Below are 14,693 nucleotides of genomic sequence, written 5' to 3' on the forward strand. Positions count from 1 at the left end.
GGTCTTGAACTTCTGACCTCAGGTGATTCGCCCATCTTGGGCTCCCAAAGTGCTAGGATTACAGGCATGAGCCACCGCGCCCGACAACAATACTTCCTAATATCACCCAATTCCCAGTCCATATTCAATTGCCTCAAAATTCCCATTGCCTGACAAATGCCTTTTTGGTTTGTTCAGGTCAGGATCCAAACAAGAGCTACTCGTCATACTTGATTTTTATGACTTTTAAATCTCTCTTAATCTAGAATGCTTCTCCCACCCTTCCTCCTTTTTTCATGCCTTTGACTTGTTGACAAATTTAGGTCAGTAGGATGTGCTACATTCTGGTTTGTCTGATCGCTTCTTTTTGATGTTGTTTAAGTCATTCTTTGTGTTCCTGTATTTCCTAAGAGCTGAAAGTTAGATATGAAGGTTTGATTAGACCTAGGGTCAGGTTTTTTTTTTTTTTTTTTTTTTGAGACAGAGTTTCATTCTTGTTGTCCAGGCTGGAGTGCAATGGCATGATCTCGGCTCACCACAACCTCCACCTCCAGGTTCAAGTGATTCTCCTGCCTCGGCCTCCCAAGTAGCTGGAATTACAGGCATGCGCCACTACTCCCAGCTAATTTTTTGTATTTTTTAAGTAGAGACGGGGTTTCACCACGTTGGCCAGGCTGGTCTCGAACTCTTGACCTCAGGTGATCCACCCGCCTCGGCCTCGGAAAGTGCTGGGATTACAGGCGTGAGGCACCGCTCCAGGCCTCATTTTTTTTTTTTTTACAGTGAGACTGAGTACCTCAGGTTGCATGATACCAGAGGGCGCATGGCTTACTCGTGGTCCTACTTTTAGTGATGCAAGGATCCCATTGCGTTTCGTTGTTAAGTTTGCCAGCCCCCCATCCCTTAATGGCATTAGCATTCAATGATTATTGCCTGCATTGGTTATTTTATTAGGCGTTGCCGAATGGTGATTTTTCTAATTCTATTGTGTTGCGGGGGCGGGTTTGAACACACAGAAACTGCCTTGGCCCCAGTGAAGCCCAGAGTAATTTGAGTGGAGGAGAAAATCGAGTGCAAGTCCTAAAGACTGTTCCAGTGAACCTTTCCCTAAATCAAGATCACCTGGAGAATTCCAAGCGGGAACAGTACAGCATCAGCTTCCCCGAGAGCTCTGCCATCATCCCGGTGTCGGGAATCACGGTGGTGAAAGCTGAAGATTTCACACCAGTTTTCATGGCCCCACCTGTGCACTATCCCCGGGGAGATGGGGAAGAGCAACGAGTGGTTATCTTTGAACAGACTCAGTATGACGTGCCCTCGCTGGCCACCCATAGCGCCTATCTCAAGGACGACCAGCGCAGCACCCCGGACAGCACGTACAGCGAGAGCTTCAAGGACGCAGCCACAGAGGTGAGTCCCAGGCTCCATCGATGGCCGGAACTCAAACCCAGAGCCCCTAGCTAATTTTTTTGCTGTTTCCTTTCAAAGTGTGATAAATGCATTAAACAGTAAGTTTTAGTTTCAATTAGTTTTTTAAAAGATGTGTTTGTTGGTAGTCTGGCATTCTTTCTAAACAGGTGTTAATAAACCTATCTATGAGTTTGTGTCTGGAGGAATATTTCTATTTTTCTTGGTTCTTAGATGATGGATTTCTTTGTTTTCATTTTAGTCTTAAGATTAAATATTTGTGAGGAATTAAGAGATGTTTGTTTGGAAACTTCTGCTTTGTGGTTTTCACCTTGATCTTTTCCAGTTTATAACCTTCCAAATGGTAGGTAGCTAAAGGTAGGACTTGTCCATTCCTTTTTAAAATACAGTGTAATTTTGGCTGGATGTGGTGGCTCATGCCTGTAATCCCAGCACTTTGGGAGGCTGAAGCGGGTAGATCGAGGCCAGGAGTTCAAGACCAGTCTGGCCAACATGGTGAAATCCTGTCTCTACTAAAAATACAAAAAAAAAAAAAAAAAAATTAACCAGTCATGGTGGCAGGTGCCTGTAATCCCAAATACTTGGGAGGCTGAGGCAGGAGAATCACTTGAACCCGGGAGGCGGAGGTTGCAGTTAGCCTAGATCATGCCACTGCACTCCAGCCTGGGTGACAAGAGTGAAACTCCGTCTCAAAACAAAGCAAAACAAGCCAATAAAGTTTTAAAAAACCTTGCCTGATGGAATACTCAAGAAGGAGAATTTGCGTTATCAATAATTAAGTGTGTGTATGTGTGCATTCTTTCTACCTTACAAATAGAGAATATGGATTCTTAGGAGCTCATAGGACTAACTTTGCTTGTTTGTTTTAAATTCAGAAGTTCTAAGTGCACAGTTGAGAATTTTGGTAATTGTATACAATTGTGAAACCAACGTCAGAATCTAGGTATAGAAAGTTCCCTTGCCCTGAAAATTTCCTTGAACTTCTTTGCACTTGAAGTCTTGCCTGCTCACCTTGCATTTGGAGAGCATGGATCTGCCTACTGTCACTATAGTTTTGCCTTATCTAAAATTTCATGTAAATAAAGTGATAGAGGATATAGTCTCCTATGTTGCCTTTTTTTTGCTTAGCATATTTTTGAGATTCATTTATGTTGTTGCTTGTTTTTTGTTTGTTTTTGAGATGAAGTCTCACTGTGTCACCCAGGCTGGAGTGCAGTGGCGAGATCTTGGCTCACTGCAACCCTGCCTCCCTGGTTCAAGCGATTCTCCTGCCTCAGCCTCCTGAGTTGCTGGGATTACAGGCATGTGCCACCATGCCTGGCTAAATTGTGTGTGTGTGTGTGTGTGTGTGTGTGTTTAGTAGAGACAGGGTTTCACCATGTTACCGGGCTGGTCTTGAACTCCTGACCTCAGGTGATCCACCTGCTTCGGCCTCCCAAAGTGCTGGGATGGAGGTGTGAGCCACTGTGCCCAGCCTTGTTGCTTGTTGTAATAGTTGTTTGTTAAAATTGCCGAGCAGTAGTTCATAGTGAGTGTATATCACTATAGCTAGTCACTAGTTGATGGACATTTAGTTGCTTCCAGCTTTTGGCTATTATGAAAAATGCTGCTATAGACATTCCTGTTTATATTTTAATGTGGACATATGCTTTCATTTCTCTCGGGTAAATACCTAGAGCTGGAATTGCTAGGCCATGTGGCTCATGTATGGTTAACTTTATAAGGTACTATCCCTGTTTTCCACACCCTTGCCAAAACATGGTAACTTTTAAACTTCAGCTCTTTTAGTGGATATGTGATAGTGTCTCACTGTGCTTTCAATTTGCATTTTTTTAAATGTGGTGATGTTGAACATTATTTCATGTACTTATTTGGCCCTTCCTATAACTTCCTTTGTGAAGTGTCTGTTCAAATTATTTGTCCAATTTTTAAATTGAGTTTTCTTCCTTTTATTAAGTTGTAAGAGTTCTTTATATAATGTGAATATAGGCCCTTCATTAGTCACATATTTTGCATTCCACTAGCCTTTTTGTTTTCTTAAGTATATCTTTTCATGAGTGATGTATTTAATCTGATCAAGTCTACTTTATTAATGTTATCTTTTATAGTTTATACATTTGTTATATCATTTAAGAAATCTTTCCCTAATCCAATGTCACACACTTTTTTGTTTTTCTGTTTTTCTTTAGATGTTTATTAGTTTTATGTCTTTCATGTAGGTTTCTGATTCATTCTGAAGTAACTTTTTTTTTTTACTTTTTAAATGGTTTTTTTTTTTTTTTTTTTTTTTTGAGATGGAGTCTGGCTCTGTCTCCCAGGCTGGAGTGCAGTGGTGTGATCTCGGCTCACTGCAAGCTCTGCCTCCCAGGTTCACGCCATTCTCCTACCTCAGCCTCCCGAGTAGCTGGGACTACAGGCGCCCGCCACCTCGCCTGGCTAGCTTTTTGTATTTTTTCGTAGAGACGGGGTTTCACCGTGTTAGCCAGGATGGTCTTGATCTCCCGACCTCGTGATCCACCCGCCTCGACCTCCCAAAGTGCTGGGATTACAGGCGTGAGCCACCGCGACCGGCCTTAAATGGTTTTATTTTATGTGCAAATAATGAACAGATGTTGTACCTATAAATTCTACTTTCCAAAAACAGGAGCTTTTTAAAAGAAAACCACAAAATAACTTTAAAAAGGCACTAGGATTCCTCTGCTTCTAGATCATTACTAGGCTAGAAAAATAAAGTTTGTTCTACCAGAAATCACAAGTTAGAACTGAGCATTCTCCAAAGTGGAAATTCTAGAGTATAGTGTCAATCCAGGCAAAGATTATTCAGTTCTCATCCCCAGCATCCACAACTACCTATCAGAAGGGTTAAACCAGGTCAAAACAGTCCAGCATGATTAGGTTTCATCAAACAATGTCATTATGCTCTTCTAAGGTGCAAATAAACCAAATAGGAAATACTAAAATAAAAATAACATTTGACACTGTCATACAAATTGTTAGTTCCTTGTTGTATCCCCCTTCTGTAACATTAATAAAGGGAATATTTTACTGCAAAGAATGTTTTATTTTATACATCACTAGCCATGAATTTTTGCCATTAGTTATTATACAAATGCTGCCTAGTGCCATTATCCAAATGGCATAACCATTTTACATCCACAATTCACTTCTATAGTTATAAGTAGAATTTTCATGATTTACATAAGTACATCTGTCAGTAAAAATTTAACACTGAGATGCAATCTAATATCCATAATATCTGATGTTTTGTAGATGGAAATGTAGGAAAGATATGTTTTAATCACTTTTCATTTAAGTGACTTTATGTAAAAAATAATAATTTAGCAGTTCCAAGTCTCCAAAGGGCATTTTCAAATGTGCATAAAAGAAGTGGTTACAGAGATTTCTAAGAAGCATCTTCCACATCCACATCCTCTTGTAACTGTTGTACCATTTTCTCTTTCAACTGCTTCCCTTTGCCTGCAAGGGGAGCTCAGATAAGATGGATGTTTTGCTTGACTTCTTTGATATCCTGAACTTCATAGCTCTTTATTTTTCTTCAATCTGTTCATTATAAATTTAGCCTGGCATTTCTGTTTGATTTCTTCAACTCTCTTCATTGCATCAATAGTTTTATTCCATAGCTCTCACTGGTATTTGATAGGTTCATTTCCACGTTTTTCAAATTCAAATGAATTATACACTGTAAGCTCTTTACCAGCTGCTTTCTGGAATGCTTTGGTTCACCTAACTTTGTGAGGATTGCACTTCTTTTTGAAGTTTTTATGACGTTTAGATTTGCAAAATCTGAACACCTTGCAATTATTGTGGATGAACATCATGCCATGGCCAGGGTAGATGGGCCCTGAACACAACACTTCTTGATACACATGTTGAACATGTGTGGGTCCCCACCGACCAAACACCAAGCTTGAGACACGATGTGACTTTTATATATGGTGTGAGGTAAGGATTGAGACCCTTTTCTCCATACTGATATCCAGCCATACTGGTTTCATTTCCAGCATGGTTTATTAAAAAGATGATCTTGTATTTATTGAATTGCCTTGGGATCTTGCTAAAACAGCAATTTATGATATAATTGTTGGTACCTTTTCCAAATTTTGACCTAGAATATGTAATGTGTATTTTTATTAGCTCAGATCAGCTTCTTCACTGTTTAGGAGCACGGCCTCTGCATTCAAGATAAGGGTCATTGGTTCCCTATTTTTCAGCCCACCTGAGCCAATAAAAGACAATGGCAGAAGGAGAGAATGTGTGGTTTTCCAATTTCCTAAAGAGGAGCAAGTGTAGTGGCAGCATGATAATATCTTTAGCCTGCTGCCTATTTAATTTCCACTGGGGAAAAATGCAGCTACCTGAGCTTGAGATTTTATCTTTAAGTAATAATATTTAAAAATAATGAACATTTGATGGGTACTCACTATGTGCTGGGCATCATCCTAAGTGATATATAAGCCTTACAAAAGCCCTTTGTGCTAGGTACTATTATTGTCATCTCTATATTCTCAATGAGGAAACTGAGGGTCAGAGAGCATAAGTATGCTCATGGTCATTTAGCAGTAAGTGGGAGAGATAGGACTCAACCTAAGCTATCTGGTTTCAGGACCTAAATCCTTAACCATATGACTACACACTCAGAGAAGACTGGGGCCTTCTGATTCTCAATAGTTCCATTGCTTAAGACAGTGATTCACCAAAATCTTTTAAAAAATATCTGACTGTCCTTGATCCATCTCAGATTTTTTTTTTTATCTTTCAGGTAAGCAAAGAGTGCGAAAGGTTGGTGAGCAGGGACTAACTCTCTGCAAAGTTGCAGAGAGCAACTTTTCTATACTAGGTCATAGAAGTTGCACTAGCAGCCCTGCCACTCCTGGCACCAGTTATTTCTGAGTGCCTGCTATATTCTGTGGAATCAGGGAGTGACAAAAGTGACATATGATAAATTCCTTGTCCTTAAGAGGCTGTCGTATTTCTTGGGTTCTGGTAGCTTTATAATCAAACTTTCAATGCCCTTTAAATTTAAAAAATGGTCTTAAAATTACCTTTCTTAGCTTCCTGTATCATATTGCTTAAAATAGTTAATAAACTTTCTTTCTTTGTTTTTTTAAACTGAGTGAAGGATCTTGTAGAGTCTTTGGTATTGTTGATTATTTGATTTGCTCTCAAGTAGTCAGGGGTGCTTCTGTAGAAAAGCAAATAACTGAAATTATCACTGCACAATCCCATGTGAGGTACATGCTTTTTCACCAAAAGATTGCCACTGATGTATTTTCTCACACAGTGTAGAAATATTCCATTAGTCACAGAATAGTGTATGGACGTGGTCCAATGTCAACGGAATCATCATGCTATTTGCGGGATGTGTTATCAGTTATGTTTGTATTGTAGATAAAGAGTCTTGTGAAAGGAAGCTATTGTATTTTGGGCTTTATTTTGAAGTAGATGAGAAAGTAAAGAAACATACCAGAAACTAAGTATAAAGACTGTTCCCACTGATTTTGGTGGAGCTGCTTTCCTTGTCTTGGAAATCAGTGTTTACATGGCATGTTGTATTTCAGCCTGATGTAAATTAAATCGAATGACCTACTATGATTGTTAGCTATTTCATTGCTAACTGGTTATAAGAATAAGTGATTTCAGAGTAATTTCACCAAGAAAATTTCATTAAGGGCCGGGCGCGGTGGCTCAAGCCTGTAATCCCAGCACTTTGGGAGGCCGAGACGGGCGGATCATGAGGTCAGGAGATCGAGACTATCCTGGGTAATACGGTGAAACCCCGTCTCTACTAAAAAATACAAAAAACTAGCCGGGCGACGAGGTGGGCGCCTGTAGTCCCAGGTACTCGGGAGGCTGAGACAGGAGAATGGCGTGAACCCGGGAGGCGGAGCTTGCAGTGAGCTGAGAGCCGGCCACTGCACTCCAGCCTGGGTGGCAGAGCAAGACTCCGTCTCAAAAAAAAAAAAAAAAAAAAAAAAAAAAAGAAAATTTCATTAAGGAAAATTTGTCTAAACTCGTTTATTCTAGGCAAACTATTAAAATATCTAGAACCCTTGTTGAATAATCAAATTTATTTTGCCATTTGATCCCAAAAAGCACTTTAATGGATGAATTTTAGCTAATTTGATCTACCTTTTATTCTACATCCTCTTTGTAATAACTTTTGGCAAGTACTTGTTGATTGATACTGGGTATTAGGCACTGTGGTGATGTGGAAGCTTAGGGCAAAAGGCATGCCTAGTTTCTGCTAGAAGCTTACAATCTGTCTGTATGTGTGAAGGGAAATAATGCTAGATGCCATTTACTGAGTTCTACTCTGTGTCAGGCACCAAGGCTTACTCATTTTACATCTAATCCTTACTACCATCCTACAAGGAAGGTGCATTATTTTTCCCATTTTACAAATGAAGAGACAGAGGTTCAGAGAGGTTAAGAAACAAACCGAAGATCGTGCCACTAATAAGCAAAGAGTATAGTTGATAAATATACAATGGAGTGGTAATTAAGACCAAAAATGTTTTAAGAAATATTTAAAAATTAAAAGATGGAAAGATTTTTTATCAAAAATCATATAGATATGTAATCATAATAAGAAATCAAAATGGAAGGAAGAATTTGTTTATTCTGTACTACAGGTTTCTGTAAGTTAGTTAACAATAGTTTTTGGTTTAGGAACAAAGGAACACCAAGATCTCAGTGATTTAATACAATAAAGTATTATTTCTTGCTAATAAAAATACTGATGCATGTCTGTACAGCTCTCTTCCAATTAGTGACTCAGGAATCCAGGGGCCCTGTATCGTGTGACATTATCATCTCTGTGTGGTTTCTAGTATCTCCCCAGCAGAGGAAGGGAGGCCGTGGAGATGGCATACTGACTAGTAAAGTCATACTTTACTGACTTTAGTCATATTGACTAGCTGACCTGAAAACGGCGCAACTGCACCATCTCACATTTCATTGGCTAAAACTAGCCACATGATCAACCTAACTGCAAGAGGGCCAAGAAGTTTAATTCTCCCATTAGTCCTCCCATGTGCTCAAGAATTGAGAATTATTTATGAGTGAACATCAGACGGCTCTACTGTGTCTGATGTTCATAATTCAACTCCAGGCACATTATTTGTAGAATTAACATAGTTTGCAGAGCATCTTGAAATGAAAGCAAAGAATGACTATTTGTCATTATCTGGATAGATGTCTGATCATTAGTCCATTGATTTTATATTCATCTAGTCTGAAACTGGAAGTGATCCTGGATCTAAACCCTATCCAACTTGATTGATTGACAACTGGTAGTCCGTTATCCCCCACACATTTAAAGGATAAAATCTCAAAAATGTTGATTCATCTACTAAATTGGATCATGGCTTCACTTCTGATTAATGCACAGTTTTATTATGTTTATCTTAAACATATGATGCAGTGGCTATGATAACACCAAATTTCTATCATTTTGTTAATGTGTTTTAACATCAGGCAAAATTTTAGAAAATCTCTGGCATACACATTTTATACCTTAGGAAGATTTAAATCTCTCTATGTGTAGTCAAAGTTGATAAGACTGGATCACGCATTATTTAGATTAACAGGGCATTTACCCACCTCATGCATAGAACATCTATGAATATCCCAGTTCTGTTAAAGCTGTTATTTAACTTTGCAGCACCATTTGACACTATTGATCACTCTTCCCTCTTGCAAATGCCCTTGGCTTCATATCCACAGCTTCAGTTATCAATCTGTGTCCAAAAGACCTTCTAATTTTATTCTCCAGCCTGGTCCTCTCTTCTGAACTAATAATCTTTATTATATCTAACTGCCCATTTGATTTTTTTACTTATCCCAAGTCTAACTTATGATCCTCCCCCATGTTCCCCTTGTGCTCTCCACCTTCATAAGTGGCACCGCCATCCTTCTGGCTGCTCAAGCTCTCCCTTCCGTTCATCTAATCCATTATCAATTCTATCCATTTTACATTCTTAACATCTCTGAAATTCATCCATTTGTCTCCACTGTACTTCACCATACTGGCCCAAGCTGTCACTATCTCTGGCCTCTAATACTGCCATTTCTGCTTTTGTACACTGTACCTATGATAGTCTTTTCAATATGGAAATCTGATCATTCCACCCCCTCACTTAGATCCCACTGCTCTTCGGATAAAGATCTAATTTTTTTTTTTTTTTTTTTGGAGATGGAGTCTTACTCTGTTGCCCAGGCTGTACTGGTGCTATCTCAGCTCACTGCAACCTCCGCCACCCGGGTTCAAGCGATTCTCCTACCTCACCCTCTGGAGTAGCTGGGACTACAGGCATGGCACCAGCATGCCCAGCTAATTTTTGTATTTTTAGTAGAGACAGGGTTTTGCCTTGTTGGCCAGGCTAGTCTTGAACTCCTGACCCCAAGTGATCTGCCCACCTCGGCCTCCCAAAGTGCTGAGATTACAGGCATAAGCCACTGAGCCCAGTTAAAGATCTAAGTCTTTAACAGGTTTACGAGGCATTGCGGAGTCTGTGTCTCCAATGCTTCTCCCATCTTGTCTCATACAACTTTCCTCCTTCTATCCTCTGCTCTAGGCTCCAATAGGTTCTGTAAGCCTCATATGCCCCCTTCTGACTCAGGACCTATGTGTATGTTGGTCCATGGGCTAGAACTGAGCTGTATAATACCATAGCCACTAGCCATGTGTGATTATTAAAATGAAATAAAATGAAGAATTCAGTCCATCAGTCCCACTGACTATGTTTTACATGTACATGCAGCTAGAGGCTACCATATTGGACAGTGAAAATATAGAACACTTCCATCATTGCACAAGACCCTATTGGACAATACTGTCCTAGAGTATTCTTTACTACCTTTCTATACCCTTCCTTCTGTGTAACTTCCTTAGGGAAGCCCCCTTTTTTTTTTCTCTTACTCCAATTCCTACTGGAGTCAGTTTTCTTTGTATCTAAATCCACCACCACAGAGAGCACCACGAACACATCCGTAGTCAAAGTTACGCTTATTTAGCCTGCCTCAGCAGGAGACCCTTACCAGCATCTCAGTCAGGGAGAGTTGAGAGCTCTTCATAATGTTTGGTCATGTGCTGGATGAGTCCAAGGAGGGATTACAGAAGTGACAAGCAGCTCTGAATTGGATACTGTCAAGATGTAGGGACACCCAGAAACTGGGTATCTCATGATCATTGTTCAGAAGGAGGGAGCATTATTCACCTTGTTATTGTGTTATTATCTCCTGGGGCTCTGTTGGAAGCACTGCTTACCTCCTGTCGACTTTATCCATGTTTCTCTGGAAGCATTGCACTCTGTTAGGAACATTAAGGTTGACTGCCAGTGGTGCCAATTTTTGCTTTCTCATAGCAGTGAATGTGATAAGCTCATATAGAACTGTTGCTCTTCTTCAGAATGCCTGCACAGTTTGTAGTTTTTAAACATAAACAATTGTTTGATTAGTGTTTTTTCCTACTTGACCAGAAGCTTCATGAGAGCAGAGACATAGTCTCCTTTTGTTCACCGCTGTATCTGTAGCACTGAGCACAGTGCCTGATATAAAGTAAATGTTCAGTAAATGTTTATTCAAAGAGTGAATGAATAAATGATGGGACCTAAAAAATTAGTGGCTAGTCAAAGACAAGATATCGTTTAGCAATTTATGATTTCCATACAGTTAAAGAAACATTGTCTTTTTGAGACATATTCTTACCAGATAGCTCGTTTCCACAACGCAAGAGAAAGAACAGAATTCCAATATTTGAGATTTAAATATGTTTACGATTGTCTGATGTCCAAGGTCCTTTAAGAGTAATCTATCAAATATATGTTATCATACCTTCTTTACTATCATTTTTCCGGGTTCAAATTTATAGATGCACTATATCAAGTCACAGTAAAATACAGTGATGTTGGCTGTCTGACTGCCTTTTGGCATTCTACAAATTATATTAATAGGTCTCCAAACAACTGTGGAAACTTGATAACTGTTTCCAGAACAACCTGAGCATTTTGGTTCTAATTCCTAATACTAATTCATTTATAGCCATATAACCCATCAATGTAATCAGATCTCATCTAAAGGATGGTGATGTTTTCTAGGTACACTATCCATTTAATTCTTTTACAATTATAAAGCTAATGTAACAGAATTGAAGAAAAAATTTTCAACTAAATGAAAAGTAATATCTAGGCTTGTAACATGGTAACTGCAGTAGTCACCACTACTATAACATGGAACTAGGAAAAACATTTATTTTTTCACAGTTCTTATCCTCATGCATTTATGCATTGAAGTGGGATTCTGTATTTCAGCCAGCACATATTTGAATTTTTCTGAGTCTGAAGATTTGTAGTATCATACCTTCTCGCGCCATCTGGGGAATTAGAACCACAGAATTTACAAGTCCAATATGCTTTAGGAGGCTAGCCTATCCTCAGACTGCAGAAATCTATGGCATGGATGGTAATCCATTCTTGCCATGTATACTAATGCTGATTCACCATGGTTTGTATGGGTTACTGCATATTCCTTCAAGCAAAGACTTTGGAAATGCATCCGTGTCTCCAAGTCACTCCTTTAAATATTTTTTTCATCATATTACCTCCCACTCCAAAATTTTCTAATTCCTGACCATATTAAATGTAAATACATTTTCCTAAATCAGTCTGTCCAGTAGAACCTTCTGCAATGATGGAAAATTTTTTAATACTATCCAACGTTAGTCACTAGCCAATGTGTGAATGTAGTACTTGAAATGCGACTAGTTGACTGAGGAACCGAAAGTTTAAATGTATCAATCTAATCAACTTAAATTTAAATAGCACATGGAGCTAGGGGCTACCATATTGGGCAGCAAGACCTAAATTTTCAAGCTCCTACTAAATAACCAGGCAAGGCCTGTGTCCTTGGTCTCATGTATGCACCACATTTGTAGTCATCATTTTTGTCTTGACTCATGGTGGCCTTCTCTTGCTTGGGTTACTTTCTCTCAGTTCCTTCAGTTAATCCAGGCTGTCTTTGGCTTCCAAGGGTCACAGTGAAGCTCACCAGCTCTATGAAATCCCCCTATAATTGTGCTGATCTTCCTTTCCTGGCAATGCCCATTCTATGCTTTTCCAGTCAAGACACATGAATGAATGATGATTCAACATAGACTTTCATATACAGTCATTTGCTGTATTTTAGTTTTTTTTTTTTTTAATGTGAATGTGTTCCAACCCCTCAACCAATTTTTATCTCTCTGAGGCCAGGACAGTGTTATATATAATTGTGTGTTTCTTCTGGCACCAAAGCAGATGGTGAAGCCCCAGAAAATTCCCATTGAATGCTTTGCTGATTACCTAATTGATTGCAAAAGAAACACAAATCTGTACCTTTGATTCTCTGTCATGATTATTTAATCAGCCAACAAGTATTTGGGCAATGTTCATGGGATTCGTCTGGGTAAAGTTCGAAGGGAAGATCATCTTCTTGAATTCAAGGAGTAAGACTGGATAAGAAGAAGGATCATAAATATGTATGGAAACTATGATATAAGGTATGCTGAATTCCAGAGATGATGGTTAGGGGTTGTGAGGAAGTTTGGAAAATAGCTGTGATAACATTTCTCCTTTAGAAGGAAACCCTTGAAATGCTGGTCAAAGAATGTAAGTTTATTGCACAGAAATGAGAGACAGGAAGGTTATTTCTTAGGACGAGACACTTGAAAAATGGTCATAGTGAAAGAACCAGATATGTGGTCAATGAAATGCTTTTTCATCCGCATTCTACAATATTCACTTCAGATCAAGAATTAGGGCTTTTGGTCATCTACTTTTGAAAAGGTTCTAAAACGTAGCAAAGCACATCCTATATGTACTGTGCATACAATTGAACATCTTGAGACCCAAGCTTCTTTGTGTGTAACACTAAACTTAGTTTCCCCAGAAAACCTACTCTTATAATATTGTGATAATGAAGATCCTTAGAGAAGGGCACTGAATAGGGTCAAACTATTACTTTATAATAGTATTTATACACGTACATAGTGCTCACTATGTACCAGGCTCTATTCTTAGTAACTTTTTTTTTTTTTTTAAGAATATAGGGTCTTGATAGGCACTCCAGCCTATCACTCAGGCTGGACTCAAGTGATGTGATGGTAGCTCACTGCAGCCTTGAACTCTTGGTCTCAAGAGATGCTCCTGCCTCAACTTTCTGGGTAGCTGGGACTACGGGCATGAGCCACCACACACAGCTAATTTTATTTTATTTTATATTTTGTCAAGACAGGTCTTGCTTTATTGTCCAGGCTGGTCTGAAGCTCCTGGCTTCAAGCAATTCTCCTGCCTTGGCCTCCCAAAGTGTGGGATTATAGGCATGAGTCACCATGCCCAGCCTATTCTTAGTACTTTTTAAAACTTATTTAATTCTTCTATTTATTACAAATAGAAATATTATAGATGAAGAAAATATAGCATTTGCCTCATTTTATATAGGTAGCAGGTAAAAGAGGTAGAACTTGACCCTATACAATCTTGCTCCAGAAACTATGTTCTTAACCATTCTACTGTATTGCTATTTGCTGTGCTATATGACCTCTGTGTAATTCATGTTCTGTTAATTCAGAATTCATGACATTTGGAATAAGTGTTGGAGACAATAGCAAATGGCAGAGATGTATTATGTATTTGAGGAAACAGCTTCCAGTACCTCAAACACTGTAGGAACACCTGTGAACACGTGAATAACATACAAAGCACAAATGTATTTTCTGTTGAGTGTAGCTCTAAGTGAGGAGGTGGTAGGTGAGTTCTATGACTACTTTTGCTGTAGCTGAAAAACATAATATCAAATATATAACTTTCTTTTCTAGTGAGAGAATAAAATAGTTAGAATACATTTATTATTATCATTTTTGCATAATGACTTACCTACTTGTTTTAATTCCAATGACTCATATTTTGCAGAAATTTCGGAGTGCTTCAGTTGGGGCTGAGGAGTACATGTATGATCAGACATCAAGGTGAGTTACCAGGAGATGCATCCTTAGAAACTGATTAACTGATAACCCTTTAAATGTACCTTCAAGTTATACCTTTAAACCTTTTTTCTTTGTAAACTTTTAAAGAACAGTGTGATTTCCTTTGCCTCAGTGCTTTTTTCTTTATACAAAGGACTTCTATATCATTATTTCCAGTATTGACCAATTTTCTGGGGCCTACACCCCTTTTCTTCCTTCTATTGGTTAGATATTCCTTCTTAGGTGTTCCTCTGAACCTCATACT

General features: G+C 38.8%; 1 protein-coding gene and 1 pseudogene across 1 annotated transcript in view; one reads left to right on the forward strand and one right to left on the reverse strand.

The window, feature by feature from the left end:
• The window catches only part of GRHL2 (grainyhead like transcription factor 2), a 199,707-nt gene that overhangs the window by 75,229 nt on the left and 109,785 nt on the right, over positions 1–14,693 (forward strand). Inside the window, exons 4-5 of the mRNA XM_033203375.1 lie at positions 996–1,389; positions 14,376–14,431. Of these exons, the coding sequence (XP_033059266.1) occupies positions 996–1,389; positions 14,376–14,431 (450 nt within the window). The remainder of the gene's footprint in view (positions 1–995; positions 1,390–14,375; positions 14,432–14,693) is intronic.
• LOC117079588 lies at positions 4,811–11,277 on the reverse strand (annotated as a pseudogene).

The sequence above is a fragment of the Trachypithecus francoisi genome, unplaced genomic scaffold (assembly GCF_009764315.1).
Source record: "Trachypithecus francoisi isolate TF-2019V2 unplaced genomic scaffold, Tfra_2.0 Lachesis_group7, whole genome shotgun sequence".
In the NCBI taxonomy this organism is placed as follows: Eukaryota; Metazoa; Chordata; class Mammalia; order Primates; family Cercopithecidae; genus Trachypithecus; species Trachypithecus francoisi.